Genomic DNA, 18,335 nt, shown 5'->3' with positions numbered 1-18,335 from the left:
GCTGCGCCACCAGGGAGGGCCCGGTCACAGGAATTTTTATGTTAGGAGAACTTCTTTTTCCCTCGCTTTCATCTACCTATGACAGGTAGATGATGCCTCTGTAGCAGGATAACAAATTTAACTCACATGACAACTCTGAAGTGCAGAGAAAATTTGTGTATCTTTTCTCTTGTCTATGACTGGTTTGGATTTCCTTCTGAGTACCACCTGCTGGCTGACAGGGAAAAATATGCAGAAGAGTCCAATCCAATATTTAGTTTAGACTTTGAAAGAATATTGTTTTAAAAAATTGAGTAGTGGTCAGTTTATCAATTAAAAATACAGTCTCTCAGAATTCTTCTTCCTTCCAGCTGCTTTCATCTCTAAATGCTATGTGAAGTTGGATAGAAAAAAATTCTCTTTGTTCAAATTCTATCCCTTGCACGATGTTTGCTCTGGCTCTTCCATTTGTGAGATTATGCTCTTTGGCTGGTAGTTGGCTCCTTTGCCAGAGAAGCAGAAGCCCATGGCTCTCTGCAGTGGTTGCTGGGAAACTCAGCCTCCCCTCAGATCTTGCCTATGCTATAGACCTCTGAGTTTTTGGCCTGAGTACCACATATCCTCAATTTAGGATGATTGCAGGTTAGAGCATCCTGCTCAGTGACACCGGCCTGTGACAGTTCTACCTGGAAAGTTCTCCAGTTAAGCTTCCTGCTTTTTCTTGGTCTTGTCAATACTACATTAGCACCAAAGATAGACTATCAAAATTAAATATCAAGGTCTCTATTAGTTTAAGTATGCGCCAAGTTTATGTTGCCTCCTAGTCGGTATCAAGGCTCTGAGGTGAATTCCTGTCAGAGATCTATATACCAGAGACAAGAGCCTGTCATTTCCCCAGCTCTGTAGCCAGGGAAATGCTTACCTGGACTGTTATTCCCATCCTTTTGCCCTGGAGTAAGAACATGGATATTTCATTTCCCTTCTTGCATATTCACTCACCGTGCCCAAAAAATCCTTAGTGGTAGAGTCCTGCCAGGTAAGTGATTGATAAACTAGTAGAGAACGGGGATAGCAACATGTTGGCTTGGCTAGTAGTTTATTTTGCATGAAGAGAAATTCCTGCTTGTGCATTTCTGCCTGAACCCGTCTCCCCAACTCTATGTCAATGGATGATTTGCTTGGAATAGGGAAAGGATCTGCCATTCAGAATGGCAAAGCAGTGAAGGGCTGTGACATTTTTAAAGCACTTCCCTTATTATACATGTCTTTTTGCTGATGACTCTTCTAGTGAAGATGTAGGGAACAGTGGCCCATCTCTTCCAGTCTCCTCTCAAGATATTTAAATCTCCTGCTTAGCTTGATCAGGTGCTCTTCAACCTGGGGTCTGCGCATATCTGGGGCGAGGTGAAGGTTTTCAGAGGTTTAGTGCCCAGATAATTTAAAGGGAATAAATGTATGAATATGTAGACCAGCGCCTCTTGGGTATCCTTTCCACCTCAGTCGCCTCTCTCCTACTGTCTGCAAGGAAGGTTCTCCTAGCCATCTGCTGTCAGCAGGCTGTGCTGACAATAAGAAGACAGGGAAAGAATCTGGTGGAAGGAAGCCTCATTTTTGCTCTAAGCCCAGAGGACTTCCCCCCTGTTCTGTATTTTACAGATTTCTGCTAAGGGTGAGGTTTGATCCTCATTAGGGTGTCAGTGTTTGGAACTACCAAAGCAGATTAGGTTAGTGACACTGCTTCTTTTTCAGTGTAACTGAAAGTTTTCCAAAACCACCACATTTTTCATGAAACAATGGGTAAAGAGCCCACAGGAGGTGAAAGTATTTTTATGTTCTTTCTGCTTTTGTTTTATGTTACGGAATAAGGCATTTCCTGAAATATGATGAAATGCACATTTCATTTACAGTCAATCCCCCTCCCTTTTCAAAGTAGAAGATGTTGAACAAAGTCCTACCTTCTACTAAAAATAAACTTGGGATAAGACATCTTAAATGTCAGCTTATAAATGTGCTAAAGGACACATAGTTTTTCAAAATCATTTTAGAAGGCACAAATAAAAATGTTTAATTTGACTTAGCCAAACAGAGCATTCTTAGGTTTAGATTATTAGTCATAATCCAAGTTGAAATAGTGTTTGAGCAAGCGTAGCATAGTGAGATTAGTGGTTGATCTCAGAACATGAGCTATCAATATCAAGTATCTTAAAACCTGGAAAAATTATCTGCTCTCCTCCTAAAAAGTAACTGTTTCATAAGTCAGAGTGAATAATAAAAATATCAGGTGCTTTCACTTATAGAAGGTATATAGGGGTAACGAATAAAAGTTCAGAGAGAAAATAACTATTAAAAAACAACAAAGGCCCTCCCTGGTGGCGCAGCGGGTTAAGGCGCTGCACTGGGAAGCTGAAGCCACTTCCGCATGAGTTCGATCCCCACCTGCCCCGGAGATGACCGCATGGCACATGGCGAGGCAGACCTCTCCTGACCTGCCTGCTGCTCCCCTCAGCAGTGTACTTTGTCGATCTGCCTGTTCTGCTCCCCACTCTGTCTCTATGAAGCCTCTCGCCGCCTGAGCCTCTGGCCTGTACACCAGTTCTGTATGCACAAATAAATAATTCTTTAAAAAAAAATTAAAAGGCAACTATAAATCAGAGACATTCTGCAGAGGAGAGATCCAAATAAGGGTGGGAAGAGCACAAGGGACTGTGGTGATAGTACACAGGCGACTGATGGTGGGAATTACACACACACACACACACACACGTAAACATATATATATATATAATATGTTTATATATATATATAAATTATATATTTTTTAAAGTAACTAGTTCGGGGCTAGGTGGTGGGTCATGGGTGCTTTGTTGGCAGGCATGGTGTGGGGCTATCATTTGAAAAGGTATAAAGCTCTACCCTTGAAACATATCCACTGCTGCAAACCAACATTCTCTGTATCGAAGTAGTTGCAATCCCCAAAAACCAGTGTCATACAACATAAAATGTACAGCAGCCTGTCCTGCCCAGTTTTCCACTTACAGCCTCTCCAGTTTGCCACCACTGGGTGTGATAAGAAGTATTTGAAAAGAAAAGATGAAGGCACCAAAGAATATTTCAATAAAAGAAGAAAGCCAAGGAAATGAGAGTGTGAGCTCAGGAACATGGTGGTATGTGAACTCTTCACTTTCTGTCTTTCAGGTGGGATTAATCATGTACTTTGTGCGCACCCCCTGTGAGTGGGGGATGGATGCCATCTCAGCCACCCTGACATTCCTCTGGGAGGTAGTGGGGTATGTGGAGGGCCTCTTCTTCAAGGATCTGAAGCAGACGATGAAGAAAGAGCAGTGTGAGGTCAAGCTCCTGGTGACTGCTTCAATGCCAGGTAACCCATCCATGACATGGCTTTCAATGACATGACTTGTTTTTATTATTTTCAAGTCAGAAATAATCATTTCTTTCATGAAAAAATTTTCAGAGCTCTGATCCTAGTGACGAGCTCTTCAAAGAGATGCTGTTTAATACAATCTGAGGTAATAGAATAGGCCCTTTAAAAAAGCCCACACTTGCCAGATGAAAAGGGAGACATGAGAACGGAGGGCCATGTGAATCAGCGCTTGAAGGGCAGCCACGGTGGACGATCCATGGATCCATGAAGCCCACCCCAGAGCGCCAGCTGCGCTGGAGTCTCTTGGAGTGCAATTTTGACTCTGTTAGGAGAATATTGTTTGAATGGCATGGACCCCAGTCTTTTGTAAATCCAATGAGAGATGGCTTTATGAAAAAAAAATGGTAAAGGGAAAGGCAGGAAGGGAAACTGCAAAGGAACGTAAAACGCGATGTAAACGCTAACGGGGGCTCCTCTCCACTTTGGATAGCTTGTTTTTCTTTAAGATAAAGATTTTTGCGTACCCTTTATTCTTGTGCGATGACTGGAAAATGTGAGATGATATGCATATTGAGATAAAGGAAAAACAAAGTTATATATAGATAAAAACACAGGTCTGGGCAACAAAGAGGATTGTGTTAAAATCACAGCACTGTCATTTATGTAGAATTAGTTTTGGTTAAGAAACAATACATCATTTTTCAAACTCTCTTCATGTAGAACATAACAATATAATTTATACTTAATGTTCATAAAGAGCAAATGACTTTGCATATATAAAATATTGTTTTGTGGTTCAAAGTAAGCATTCAGTAAATGGCAGTGGGGTATTTATATATTGTGTACATTATCCAACCAAGTGATCAGATTTTTGTGTTTTTTTTTTTAAAGATTTATTTATTTGTATACAGAACTGGGGTACAGAACAGGCGAGAGGTGTAGGGACCGTGAGAGGATTCATCAGAGACAGGGTGGAGAGCAGAATAGGCAGACCAACGAAGTACACTGCTGAGGGGAGTAGCCGTCTGGTCAGGAGAGGTCTGCCGTGCCATATGCTTCAACTCCCTGGCTGGGAATCAAACTCTTGAAATGGCTGCTTCTAGCGTCATAGTGTTGTACTTTAACACATTGCGCCACCAGGGAAAGCCCTAAATGATCAGTTTTTATCATAGCAAAAAGAAATCACATTACCGCTAATAAACTTAAAAACAATTCATTAAAATATAAAGTAGATCGGGCCCTCCCTGGTAGCACAGAGGGTTAAAGCACAACACAAAGAAGCTTAAGCCACTTCCTCATGAGTTCGATTCCCGCCTGCCCTGGAGGAGATCCAGATGGCGCGGCAGACCTCTCCTGACCCTCCCGCTGCTCCCCTCAGCAGTGTACTTTGTCGATCTGTACCCCACTCTGTCTCTGGTGAATCCTCTCACCCTCTGCATCTCTGACCTGTACCCTAGTTCTGTACGAATAAATAAATAAATCTAAAATATATATACATATATATAAAGTAGATCATAATATTCATGAAGATTTGTACGTAATGAATGTAGAAAACAACTACTATCTTACCAGCCAAATTAGTATTTATCTCAATAGCCAAATAGAATATAAAAAATTTAAATTTAAACTGTATTTCAGGTACTTGCTTTTGTTTGTTATTTTTTCTTTTTATATGTTCTCCACTATTGTTGCCTGATCATTATATTTTAAATACAGGGATATATTATTAGTTGTAATGCTTAAGATTTGAATGCTTTTTTCATGAAATAAATGTTTATCTTTGTCTAAGTTACTTGTAAGTTGTTAGAAGTTTTTACTTACAAGTTTTTTTGTGTTTCCTTATTTGCAAGATGAAATTAACAGTACCCATATCATAAGGTTTAATATTTTCAAAATGCATGTAAAATCTTTTCAAGTGCCTTCATTATTTATTAAGTAAATATAATTCAAATATGTATTGGATTTCCTTGGTGGCTTAGGGGTTGTCTCAGCAATATCAGCTGCTTTTAATGACATACATTTTAATAATAATGCAATGGCACTTCAGTCACAAAAGCGCCTTATTAATAGTATGTTATTATTTGGGCCTTGAAATAAAAATTTTCTGTAGGAAAAATCAATTTATTATGGCTTATACCTTCCATAGGTACCAAAACCTTGGTAGTTCATGGACAGAATGAGTGTGATATCCCAACCCAGTTACCAGTCCATGAAGACACTCAGTTTGAAGCTCTGTTAAAGGTAAAGATAACTTTTGACAGGTAAAAATTTTTTTGCACGGTGCTTATGGCTACATCAACCATTTTAGAAATAAATTACTTTCTTCTCTATTCAAACGAATATGTACATTTGCATTTATTCATCTCTCCAGAATCTGCTCCACACTTGTGTATTTCCTTTTTTTTCTTGAATAATTTCCTCACGTTGAGTGACACTTAACACTTTATCTAACATAGACAAAGCCAAATATCTCTGTCAGTGACAGCGGTGGCGTGGAGTATTCCTGGCTCCCCTTAGAAAGCTGCACATTCCTGCTTCAGAGCTTCCTGCTGCCATCCCTGTGGCCCTGCATTTGGCCTCTGGAGTGCTGGGGCACCACCAGCTGTCAACTGATGGCCTTTCTGGTGGCATTTGAATAATCAGCCTCCTGCACTTATTTATAGTAGCTAAGATATGGAAACTATCTAAAAACGCAACATCAGCAAGTGGCTGAAAAAATTGGTGTATATACACACACACACACATACATATATATATATACATATCTATATATACTCAGTGGACTACTCCTCTGTGAACCAAAAAGATAAATTTATGCCATTTGCAGCACCATGAATGGATGGGTGGAGTGGAAGAGATTATGCCAACCCAAATAAGTCAGAAGAAGAAAGACTAATACTGGAAACTGTCCCTTGGACGTGGAATATAAAGAAACCAAACAAAGGGTCAGATAAAGCCAAACTTAAAAACTACCCCTTGAAAGCTGACTATAGCACTGAGGAATAGAAGGGATTAGGGTGTAGTGACAACAAATTGGGGAGGGGACCCAGTGGACTATGGTAGATGACTGTGGTGGAGGGTGCACTATGGAAATAATACATGAAAGGGGGCTCTCTACTCCTAAAATACAAACAATGTTGTAAACCAACACTGATTCAGTTAAAAAAAAAAAAACTAACTAAAATACTGCATTAATATTTTTTAAATAAAAATAATCCAGCCTTGCCAAGCATAGGCATTTGTTGGTTTTTGTTCTAAGGGTGTCTTTATTTCCATTGAAAGGGCTGTAAGTCTCTTGCAGGTCTCACCAGGCATCTCTGGAGGATCTCTAAGCCCAATCAAACTTCAACAAGCAGCCTTTCCATTGATCTACTGTATGTTAGGATCACATGAAGTGGGGTGATCTCAAACCCTGACTCCCCAACACCCAGTGGGACCTAAATCAAATGATCGGTCCATTAGTCTCAGCTTCGCTTTCCAGGGCTGTGGGGATGCTCATGAAGTTTAGAAAAGTTACTGACATGGAACGTGCTGAACTTGGCATGCAGTATTGAACAAAGGCTCAATGCATTGTTTCTGTAGTCATTAATGCTGTCGCCAAATGTGCTTCTCCCAATAGTGAAGCTGTTTCCAGATGCCACCATTTCCACAGGTCACTACACAGCCTGAATTATAATTGTTCATCTTTTGGCACTGGTAGAACAGACAGTTTATGTTATATTAACAGTCTTTTAAAGTTATTCTCTGTGTAGTTGTGTGTGTATGTGTATCTGTTTACATATATAATCTACATAAGCTATAAATACATACATATACAATCCTCACAAGAAGTTACCTTGTTTTTATGATCATGTGGTGTTTTTCAGCTTACTATCTGGCACATAATATGTTCTTAATAAGCACTTATTAAAATTTGTTGTTATTGTTTTAGGAGTGTCTAGAGTTTTTTAATATACCAGAATCTCAGTCGACACATTACTTTCTTATGGATAAACGATGGAACCTTATCCACTACAATAAGGTGAGCTCACAGCAACAACAGGTGTGTGGAATGGTAACAAGTGTCCAGCCCACTTTTCTTGAGACACTGGAAAACAGGGCAGCATAGTCATTTAGAGGCTAAGCATATGGCCGTTTGTCTCGCACCATCTTAACTGTGTGGCCACTTTACCTTTTGTATCTTTAAGTTTCCCTTTCTGTACAAATCAGCAGTGATAATAAGGTCCTTGTACTAGTTAAAAAAATTAAGCCAAGTCAAACCCTTAGTGACTCTAGGTTGGCCATATCAATTATCCGTATCTCTTTAGAACTTGATGTTGTTTACTTCCCTTTTCTATTAGGTTAATTGTGGCCACCCTTGTGTGCAGAATTTAGAAAGGATATTCATCCGAGTGGTTTAAAGCTTCCTGAGGAGAGGGCTTACCTTTCCTGGAAGTTGTAAAATTAGGAAGATAGAATAGTAAATATCAAAAGCAGTCGTGACTTGGTTTTGATATCAAATCAAATCAAACCAGTATCAAAACACACATAACTTTTGTTTTCTTAACTTTGGGTAAAGAAGGAATGAGATCAACAGTTTTACTTATTTGTATGTTTTATTTCTATTCATGGAATTCCACCACAGACCTATGTTCGGGATATTTATCCTTTCCGGAGGTCCGTGTCTCCACAGCTGAACCTGGTACACATGCATCCAGAGAAGGGACAGGAGCTCATTCAGAAGCAGGTGCCTGCCCACCTCGGTTTTATTTCATGAGTTTGTCATGTCATTGGGATAATCTGTAATTGTATTGCCAAACCTGAGAGTCTTTGATGCTGGAATGATCCTCTTAAAATGTGGCTGTATTGGCTCTGGTCAATGGACAGTTCCCTAAATCAGTAGCAAGGAATTTTTACAGTTGAATCACAATTGTAAAGGTCTGTGGAACTATCACTCAGACTATTTGCTATCATGGGTCATTGGTTGTAAACAATAGAAATCTTCTATTTACCTACTAGTTTCTAAATGTGGGCATGCACTTCTTTGTAAAAATAGGATTTGGAAGTACACATGATCAATGTAGTATGTCTGGGAAAAGCACTGAACTTTTTCTTTTGAAAAGGAACAGAGATTTGGACTCAGTTCCAGCTCTATCATTGACCCGTGATCTGACCTTGGACATGTTACTAACTTCCTTCCAAACATGAGCCAAATTAAACATTTGTACTTAGATTGAAGTTTGTAGAGCAGAATTACATTCACATATCACAAATCAAGTTCTGTAAGTTTAAGGAAATCCACTTTTTTGCGTGTGAAATATAAGTACACTATTTTAACAATTATATAATTTTAATGTGGATTGTGTGTTGCTGTTAATTTATTTCTATGTCAAAACAAGAATTTCTGGATATTTTACCATTTCAATTTTTCTGGATGTATCAAGAAGACCAGTTTGGCATCCAGCTATTCAGTAATACCTTCACAAAATGAATGAGAATGACATAGAATTACCACTTAATAATTAAAAGTTGAATTAAAATATTTAATGGCAAATTGGAATGATGGAAAATAAAAGGAGAAAAGTGAAACAAGAGAAAGAATATTCTCTTTGCCACAGAGAAAGAATACTTGACTCTTCCTATTCTGTTTGCTCTACAGAAGGAGGTGCCATGTAAACAAACTGCACTTAAGAATGCAGAAAATTCTTTCATCAAAAAATGAAAATGCTGATTTTTTAATAAGTATTGAAGTATAAGGCAAAACTATAAGCTATTAAATATACACAATATATAAAGCATTCCCCACCATAACAATCCAAGTCTTTAATTTTGGCAGCAAATAAATAAAACTATCATCAATAATGGCATTTTACTAGTGATTTTTACATCATGTTTAAGAACATATTTTAAAAGAATAGGTTTTATTCTTTTCTCACTCCAAATTAAAACTACATTTAATACATTTTAAATGTATACAGATACATTTTAAAGTATCCGTGTGTAATAATAAATGGGTGAAGTTTCTGGCTCTGAATTTTTTTACCTGACCACAGAAAATGGGCTCAGAGAAGGTAAATTAAGAGAAGGAACTAAGAACCCCCATATCCCTGCTATCTAAATTTAAAGGCACCAATCTAGATCAGCTTTGTCCTACAATAAAAATCTTCCTGGATCCCATTTTAACCTTTCTTTTAAGAAGCAAATCCAAGCTGACAAGGAAACAGTGTAGTGGAAATTGTGGAAGTTGTAGGAAATTCTGACTGGCTCCCCACTGGGAAAGATCTTCCATATTTTGACATCTAAACAAACAGGCTGTATTTCATATCCAAGACAAACAGGCTATATTTCATATCCAACTAGTCTTGATACTCATCCACGCCAGTTCCTTAACCTCATTAAGAAACACTCCTACATAACAGACAAAAGCAGGAAGCAAAGAGTCAATTAAATATTGTTTGCTCCTTATTTCATTTTGCACCTTTGAATTTTTTATCAACCCAGTTTGCCAGTAAATAGATTTTAGTTCAATTTTTTCACTCATTGTACTTTCAGAGTTGCTCTTTCCACTTTTCCTATCACCTGCTTTTGAATCCTGCCAGGTGTTCACCCGGAAGCTGGAGGAAGTTGGGAGAGTTTTGTTTCTCATCTCCCTAACCCAGAAGATCCCCACAGCCCACAAACAGTCGCACGTCTCCATGCTCCAGGAAGACCTCCTCCGGCTGCCTTCATTCCCAAGAAGTGCTATTGATGCCGAGTTTTCACTCTTCAGTGATCCTCAAGGTATCAAGAAGCAAGCATTTTCTCTCCTGGGCATCTTCTCATGACTGGTTTTGTCCTCAGCTGGAGAGCAGCTTAATCAGTAGACTGTTCTCTGGGCCAGTGTGTGTCAGCCCTGAGTGTGCAGCTGGGAGACTTGATAAAACTGACCTCCCCTTCACCCCTGAGGTCCAGGAACGGGCCCAGGAATTGACGTTTCTTTGGAAAAAAAAAAAAAAAAGATTTTTTTAGCCCTCCCTGGTGTTGCAGCAGTTTAAAGTGCAGCACATAAGCTAGACCAAACCACTTCAGTGCAAATTCAATACCCTGCCCTAGAGGTGACCCACATGGCACAGCAGACCTCTCCTGTGTCCCCACTGCTCCCCTCAGCAGTGTACTTCCAGACTCTGGTGAGTCCAGAGACAGAGTGGGGAGCAGAACAGGCAGACTAACCAAAATACACTGCTGAGGGGAGCAGCGGGCAAGACAGGAGAGGTCTGCTGTGCCATGTGAGTCAGCTCCCTGGCCGGGGATCGGATCGAACTTGTGCTGCAGTAGCTGCTGATAGCTTGATAGTGCTGAGACTTAACCCCTTGTGCCACTAAGGAGGCTTCATTTTTGTCTGGTATGTTCCAAGATGATGCTGGTGCTGCTCTGCCAGAGACCAAATTTTGGGACCACTGCTCTAAGGTGACCAGGGAGAGGAAGATGGATGGTGGTGTGGAGGGAGTGCTTGACTAAGTGACCAGCAGGTATTCATGTGAAAATCAAGAAGGGAAAACTAATCTACATACAGTTCCAGAAATTAGTATGCTGGTTGCCTCTGGGTAGGGAGAGTGAATTTCTTTGAAAGGAGAATGAGGGAATTTTCTGAGGGGATGAAAATAGTCTCTTTTGGTTGGAATGTTGGATATATGCAAATATATTTTTGTCAAAATTCATTGGACTCTGTGTTAGGATGTGTGCATTTTATCCTATCTATATTATACCTCTATGCAAATAAATAAACCAAGGCGATGAGAAGAGCTAAGGCTTTTTATTCAGAAGCTGCCACAGCAAGGGTGTCGGTGTTTTCATTGAGACATAGAGAAACAGCTGCCCATGGGGAAATCTCACTCGATTATTCAGCTATGAATTGGGGATGGTTATCTTAAATTGACATCCCCATGTTCAACATCTACATCCAGACTGTAGTAAAAAGGAGCAATTGCAAAAAGTCTGACTAGCTGTTAAAAGACCCGAGTCCTGCCATTTCTCACTGAAATAATTTATTCTCAAAGACTCAGCTTATTCAGCAGCAATGGGAGGCAAATGCCTGCCCTGTCTTGCCCAGAGAGTGCAATCAAAGAGGTGATGATGAAAGTCCTTTGAGGACTAGAAAGTGTTATGTGGTGCCAGCAATATTATGCTGGAAAGCATTTCTACAGATCTTCCCGTCCTGGCACTGGAACAAATGACCAAGGCCGTGCCCCAAGCTTCGAGCGTCCTCACACTGAGACAGGACTGGCGTGGGGGTAATTCTATCTCTGCTTTTGATGTTCTCACAGCTGGGAAGGAGCTGTTTGGACTCGACACTCTTCAGAAAAGCTTGTGGATCCAACTCCTGGAAGAGATGTTCCTGGGCATGCCGAGCGAGTTTCCCTGGGGAGATGAAATCATGCTTTTCCTCAATGTCTTTAATGGGGCGCTGATCCTGCACCCAGAAGACAGTGCACTGCTCAGGCAGTACGCTGCCACCGTCATCAACAGTGCTGTGCATTTCAACCACCTCTTCTCTCTCAGCGGCTACCAGTGGATCCTGCCCACCATGCTGCAGGTGCCTGCTCTTCCCTCCTAAGTAGAACATTGTTAGCCAGCCAACAGACTCCGTGCCCAGATATTTTAATAACAGCATTGTAGTCTTCTTTTTAAAATATTTATTTATTTGTGCATATAAGAGCTGGGATGTAGGCCACAATGCAAGAGGGCAGGGTTTGGTGAAAGGATTCACCAGAGACAGAATGGGGAGCAGAACCGGCAGACTGACTGAAATATACCAGCATTGTAGTCTTTTGTGCAACAGAAAGCACCATGCATAATACCCGCCCCTTCTTCCCCAACCCCCCCCAACCCCCGCAAATTTCCAAATCCTCCATTCTATACAGAGATTCTCCAGGCCTGATAGATGCGTGGGAGGTTGGTGATTCTCTAAGAGTAGTCTGTGGACCAACAATATCAGCCATCTCTCTCTTTCTTTAAGGTTTATTTATTTATGCATACAAGAACTGGGAAACAGGCCAGAGGGGTACGGGGGGAGGGGGTTCATAGGACTCTCCAGAGACAGAGTAGGGGAGCAGAGACAGAGTAGGTGGATCTGGTGAAATACACTACTGAGGGGAGCAGTGGGCGGGTCAGGAGAGGTCTGCTGCGCCATGTGGGTCCCCTCCCTGGCCGGGGATTGAACTAGTGTTGCACTGGCCTTGGACAGCTTCATAATACTGTGCTTTAATTTGTTGTGCTACCAGGGAAGGCTCAGTATCGGCCAACTCTTAAGTATTTGTTAGAAATGTCCACTCCTGAGCTCCTCCCCAGACCCACTGACTCAAAAACTCTGGAATTAGAACCTAGTAACCTATGTTTCCAACAAGACCTTTAGGTAGTTCAGATGCCATAGAAATCTTGAGTACAATTGTTTTTAATCAAATGGATGGCAAGTGTTCAGCTGTTTCCCCAAAGAGATTCTCTGGTCTCTGTCTGAATAGAGATTTTTATTGCCATTGAACTTGGTATGAAAGTGTTGGAGGAGGTGACTTTAGGAGGGATTAAATTAATGTATACATTGGGATAACCACCAATGTGCATACACGCATAGGAAGTGTAGAGTGAAGTTCAGATGGGATTTGGGGCTCATCCTAGCGCTTTATCTTTATGGAAGTTTTAATAAAAATTATGAAACTGAGCCTCCCTGGTAGCACAGCAGGTTAAAGTGCAGCATTGCAAGCTAGCCATAGCCACTTCAGTGTGAGTTTGATCCCTGCCCTGGAGGTGATCCACATGGCACAACAGACCTCTCCTGACCTCCCCTCAGCAGTTTACTTTGACAATCTGCCTATTCTGACTCTACTCTGTCTCTGGTGAATCCTCTCACAACCCCTGCATCTCTGGCCTGTACCCCAGATCTGTATGAATAAATAAATAAATCTTAAAAAATATTATGAATCTAAAACATGCTGTGCAAAGTGTTGTTTGTTCAAGTAATAGGGCAAAAAAAAAGTTTTTAGTTATAACCAAATTTCCTTGACCTATTTGCAAATACTTGAAATTTTCTCTATTTTTAGCATGTTTTTACAAATGACCAAAAAAATGCTCACTATCAAACCCAGAAGTTAACCTTTAAAGAAGAAAATAAAGATTACCTCTAATCTTCCCTCTTATATAACCATTGTTTACTCTTTTTGAAATTCCTGATACAATCCTACCTTTGTTTTTTAAACAAAAATTGGATCATACCATACATCCCTGTTTGTTACCTACATTTTTCATAAAATGCTAGGGGTATTATAGATACTTTTACATATAAATGTATTTTGCTTTAGAACATCTTTATTTTTTATGATTTATTTATGCATACAAGAGGCCAGAGGTTTGGGGGTTGAAAGGATTCACCAGAGACAGTGGGGAGCAGAGCATATAGAGCATATGGATCTGGTGAAATACACTGCTGAGGGGAGCAGCAGGCAAGACTGGAGAGGTCTGCCTGGCCATGTGGGTCAGCTCCCTGGCTGGGGATTGAACTCATGCTGCAGTGGCTGCTGATAGCCTCATAGTGCTGAGACATAACCCCTTGAGGCACTAGGTAGGCCCTCTTAAGCATCATTTTTAAAAACTGCTCTGTACCATAATTCACATAACAACCCTCAGTTTATAAACAATATCTTTCAGGTTTTCTATATAAGCAAACTTGCAAGAGCCACTCTTGTTCATACATTTTTGTGAATTTATTCAAGTTGTTTCTTAAGCTCAATTCCTAGTCAAACTTTCTGGGGAAAAGCATGTTTATATTTTTATGTATATTACCAAATCTCTTTCAAGAAAGATTATCCCCATGGTGCAACAGGTTAGGGCCCAACTGCAAACGCCTGCAGCTGCTTCAGTGCCGGTTCAATCCCTGCCTGGGAGCTGACCCACATGGTACAACAGACCTCTCCTGTCTCACCTGCTGCTCCCCTCAGCAGTGTACTTTGTCGATCTACTTGTTCAGACCCCCCCACTGTCTCTGTTGAATCCTCTCACCACACCTGCAGCTCTGGCCTGTACCCCAGTTCTGAATGCAAAAATAAATAAATCTTTTTTAAAAATCTTTATTAAAAAAAAGAAAGAGGCCCTCCCTGGTGGCGCAGCGGGTTAAAGCACATCACTGAGAATCTAAAGCCGCTTCCGCATGAGTTCGATTCCCGCCTGCCCCGGAGGTGACCACATGGCGTGGCAGACCTCTCCTGACCCGCCCGCTGCTCCCCTCAGCAGTGTACTTCGTCGATCTGCCTGTTCTGCTCCCCACTCTGTCTCTGGTGAATCCTCTCACCCTCCGCATCTCTGGCCTGTACCCCAGTTCTGTATGAATAAATAAATAAATCTTTAAAAAAAAAGAAAGAAAGAAAGAAAGATTATGCCCTGGAGGGGATTGTTACATTCCCTTCCAGAAGTTTTAAAATATAAGTCATCCCCTTCCCATGATGGCTATGAGTTATTAAAAGTAAACTTAAATCTGAGGGATCATTAAGACCTTTTTCTAAACCTGTGGCATTCCCATAGGTATACTCGGATTACGAAAGCAATCCCCAGCTGCGCAGAGCCATCGAATTCGCCTGCCACCAGTTCTACATCCTACACCGGAAGCCGTTTGTGCTCCAGCTGTTTGCTAGTGTGGCCCCTCTCCTGGAGTTTCCTGTGAGTAAGCTCTATGGAAATTAACAAAACCAACAAAATGAGAAAAGCAATACTTTTTGAGTTTGCTCCAGCAAAGGAATCCCATGAGTAGTAAGCAGAGTTTCAAAGACAGAGGAGTGACAGAATTGTATAGTTATAAAAAAAGAGAGAGAGTTCCAAGTGTGCCTTCATTGGAGGCTGTTGACCAATGTGGGGAGGAGGTGTTTCTAAGCAGGCTAGCTAGAAGCAGAGAATCATGGGTGATTGGGGAGGGTACATATTTGCTTTCTCTGATGAGTCTTAAGTTTGAAGGAAGGTAAAGAAATGGGGAAGCTGTTAATAACCCATCAATTCCTGGCCATTTGGGGGTCACTTGTTACAGGAGTTACTGCTTGGTTTTTCAGTAGTTATAGCAGATTGGCCTCCTGGGCTGGTTACTGTGGACAATGGGTCAGTTACCAGGGCAGGTTACAGAATTCTATTCTTAAATATTGTCTGGCCACTTTCCATTTGTATAATCAGTCTCTCAGCTCTTTTTTTTTTTCAACAAAATGGAATATGAATAAACCATAATTAATTTCTCTTTGAGCTCTTCAACTCTCATTTACATCCCCTAGGATATAAATGGAGCAAATGTCTAGTATTTTATTTTTTTAAGATTTTATTTATGCATACAAGAACTGGGGTACAGACCAGAGGTGCAGTGAGTGAGAGGACTCCCTAGAGACAGAGTCGGGAACAGAACAAGCAGATTGATGGAAATATACTGCTGAGGTGAGCAGGAGGCAAGACAGGAGAAGTCTGCTGTGCCATGTGGGTCACCTCCCTGGTCAGGGATTGACTGTGGATCACTTCATAGTGCTGAGTCTAAGCCAAGTCTAACCCATTGCAGCCAACACGGAGGGGCCTGTCCAGTATTTTATATTCAATAAATAAAGTGGTGGAATGCAGAAAATGATAAAGTAAATAATTCCAAATTCTCATTCTTTCTGTCTCTCTCTCCCTGCATTGTTTTTCTTTTCCTTCAGAGAATGTATACCATATCATATTTTTTTTCACTAATATTGTCTCCATCACATCCCACAATAGAATCTAAGCTCCTGTAGAGCAAGATCTTTGTCAGCTGGTTGTTTTCATTTGTTTTGCTTATATGTTTTTTTGGGGGTTGGGGTGTTATTTATGCTTTGCTATACTGTCTATGCACAGAATGATGTCTAGAATATAGTAAGAATTTAATAAGGATTTGTTATTTTAATGGTGAAAGCCATCACTTAAAGTCAAAACCATTTTAGATAGGCTTGAGATGACAGGTATCTCCATTTCAGTGATATATTATGAGATAGCATGAATAAAATTGCCAGAGTTATTAAAATAAGCATCTGTTTCCTCAAACATAAAGTATTCAACTAATATAGTAGGGAAATTTCATTTGTTCCCAAAGTCCTACTATTGTAGACTAAACACTGGCATGAATCCTTTTGTCATATCACGTGGTGCTATTTTTTAAAGATTTATTTATTTATTCATACAGAACTGGGATACAGGCCAAAGGTGCAGGGCGGTGAGAGCATTCATCAGAGACTGAGTGGGGAGCAGAACAGGCAGATTGACAAAGTACACTGCTGAGGGGAGCAGCGGGCGGGTCAGGAGAGGTCTGCTGTGCCATGTGGATCACCTCCAGGTTGGGGATCAAACTCACGCTGAAGTGACTTTAGCTTTTTAGTGCTGTGCTTTAACCCACTGCACCACCAGGGAGGACCATCACATAGTGCTATTTTTTTATGAATGTCCACATGTATCTCTTTGTACCTGATGAGCATTTAAAAGGTTGCTTCAATAGATCAGATGATGCACTCCAAATCACACAGCTGCACTGCTGGAAGTAGAATTTAAAAGTCGAATACCACATTGATGTTCTTGCTATTGGTGGTAGTATTTGTAAATTTTTGAATTTCTGATTGAATGAGATTATTACTAAGTAGGTATCAGTAAACTAAAATTCTCTTTCCTCATACAGGATGCTGCCAATAATGGGCCCAGCAAAGGTGTGTCAGCTCAGTGCTTGTTTGACTTACTGCAGTCCCTGGAGGGAGAGACCACAGACATATTGGACATCTTAGAGTTGGTCAAAGCTGAGAAGCCTCTTAAATCCTTAGGTAAGAGCACAGTGTGCCCTGATACTCTTTTGCTCTTTATAATTATTTTTAAATAACTGTACTTGACTATTTTTTATTTAATAAAATCAGCTCAATAAATGCAACCCTGGTATAAATTGGATGCGTACCTTTTCCTATCTCTAGTCAACTTCTGGCAAGCCTTAAAGGCTAAGGAAATTTCTGCCATGAAAACTGCATTTAAAGGTTACTTAGAGCAATGCTTGAGTTCTGTAGTTTTCAGAAAATTGGGACTTCCTGGGCAAATGTAGGTGAATAACCCTTCAAAAATCATTGTTTATTATCATGGAATGTTTAGGGCTAAAGGGGATTCAAAGATAACAGAAACATCTGTGCTTCAACTTAGACATCAAAATGCCCTTTGATAGCTTCTAGTAGGTGAGAGTTTCAAAAACTGTTCCCTAAGTAAAGCTTTCTCATTTTTGATGCATTTAGTCAAAGCCAAAAACAAAATTTGCAGTCTTTTTAAGGTGAAGACATTAATAAAAGCTCACATTTTAGAAAAGAAGTTTGATGAAAAAATGGCTGCAAAATGCCACTGGAAAGAGAATGTTAGGAGTTAGAAGTTCTTCCTTGTGGCTGGTAGAATCCACTCTGATTTTATGCTTTGATCTTCTGTCCCCAAAGATTTCTGCTATGGAAATGAGGACCTGACGTTCTCTATCAGTGAGGCCATTAAACTCTGTGTGACCGTGGTGGCATATGCTCCGGAGTCATTCAGAAGGTAACTGCAGTCTTTAACCCTAGCCTCACACTAAGTCAATTTACCAAAATACAAGTTTTTTAATGAATGAAGGTTAGGTTTGCTAATAACAGTCCATAATAGACTGGCAAGGAAGTTTTCAAGCTCTCTTAATTTTAAGAAATTTGTCACAGCAGAGGTTCTAGAAAATTAATGTCATTAAATTTAAAATCCTCTGATGTGAAATTTGGGTGGCAACTTAGTGGCTTAGTTCTGCTTAGGAAATACTGATTTTGCATATAATGCAAATTAATAGCATAATTTATATTTACATTTACCTACTTAGTTATCCTTTCTGTTGTTCTCTATCCCTGAACTGTCTCTAAGTGAATTTTTTTTCCTTATGCTTAATTAACTGTCCTGAATACTTCTTTTAGTACAGGTCTGCTTGTAACCAATTCTATTATTTGCTAAGAAT

At 40.3% G+C, this 18,335-nt stretch overlaps 1 protein-coding gene across 1 annotated transcript in view; it reads left to right on the top strand.

Annotated features, from left to right (window-relative positions):
- UNC80 (unc-80 homolog (C. elegans)) overlaps positions 1 to 18,335 on the top strand; it is a 181,056-nt gene that overhangs the window by 122,725 nt on the left and 39,996 nt on the right. Inside the window, exons 38-46 of the mRNA XM_004674811.2 lie at positions 3,175 to 3,358; positions 5,508 to 5,602; positions 7,293 to 7,382; positions 7,986 to 8,087; positions 9,940 to 10,120; positions 11,644 to 11,912; positions 14,888 to 15,022; positions 17,019 to 17,157; positions 17,803 to 17,899. Coding sequence (XP_004674868.1) covers positions 3,175 to 3,358; positions 5,508 to 5,602; positions 7,293 to 7,382; positions 7,986 to 8,087; positions 9,940 to 10,120; positions 11,644 to 11,912; positions 14,888 to 15,022; positions 17,019 to 17,157; positions 17,803 to 17,899 — 1,292 coding nt within the window. The remainder of the gene's footprint in view (positions 1 to 3,174; positions 3,359 to 5,507; positions 5,603 to 7,292; positions 7,383 to 7,985; positions 8,088 to 9,939; positions 10,121 to 11,643; positions 11,913 to 14,887; positions 15,023 to 17,018; positions 17,158 to 17,802; positions 17,900 to 18,335) is intronic.

Source organism: Condylura cristata, unplaced genomic scaffold (genome assembly GCF_000260355.1).
Source record: "Condylura cristata isolate star-nosed mole 26May11 unplaced genomic scaffold, ConCri1.0 scaffold00002, whole genome shotgun sequence".
Classification (NCBI taxonomy): domain Eukaryota; kingdom Metazoa; phylum Chordata; class Mammalia; order Eulipotyphla; family Talpidae; genus Condylura; species Condylura cristata.
Note: the sequence above shows the minus strand (reverse complement) of the source record. Positions and strands in the feature narration are given on the sequence as shown.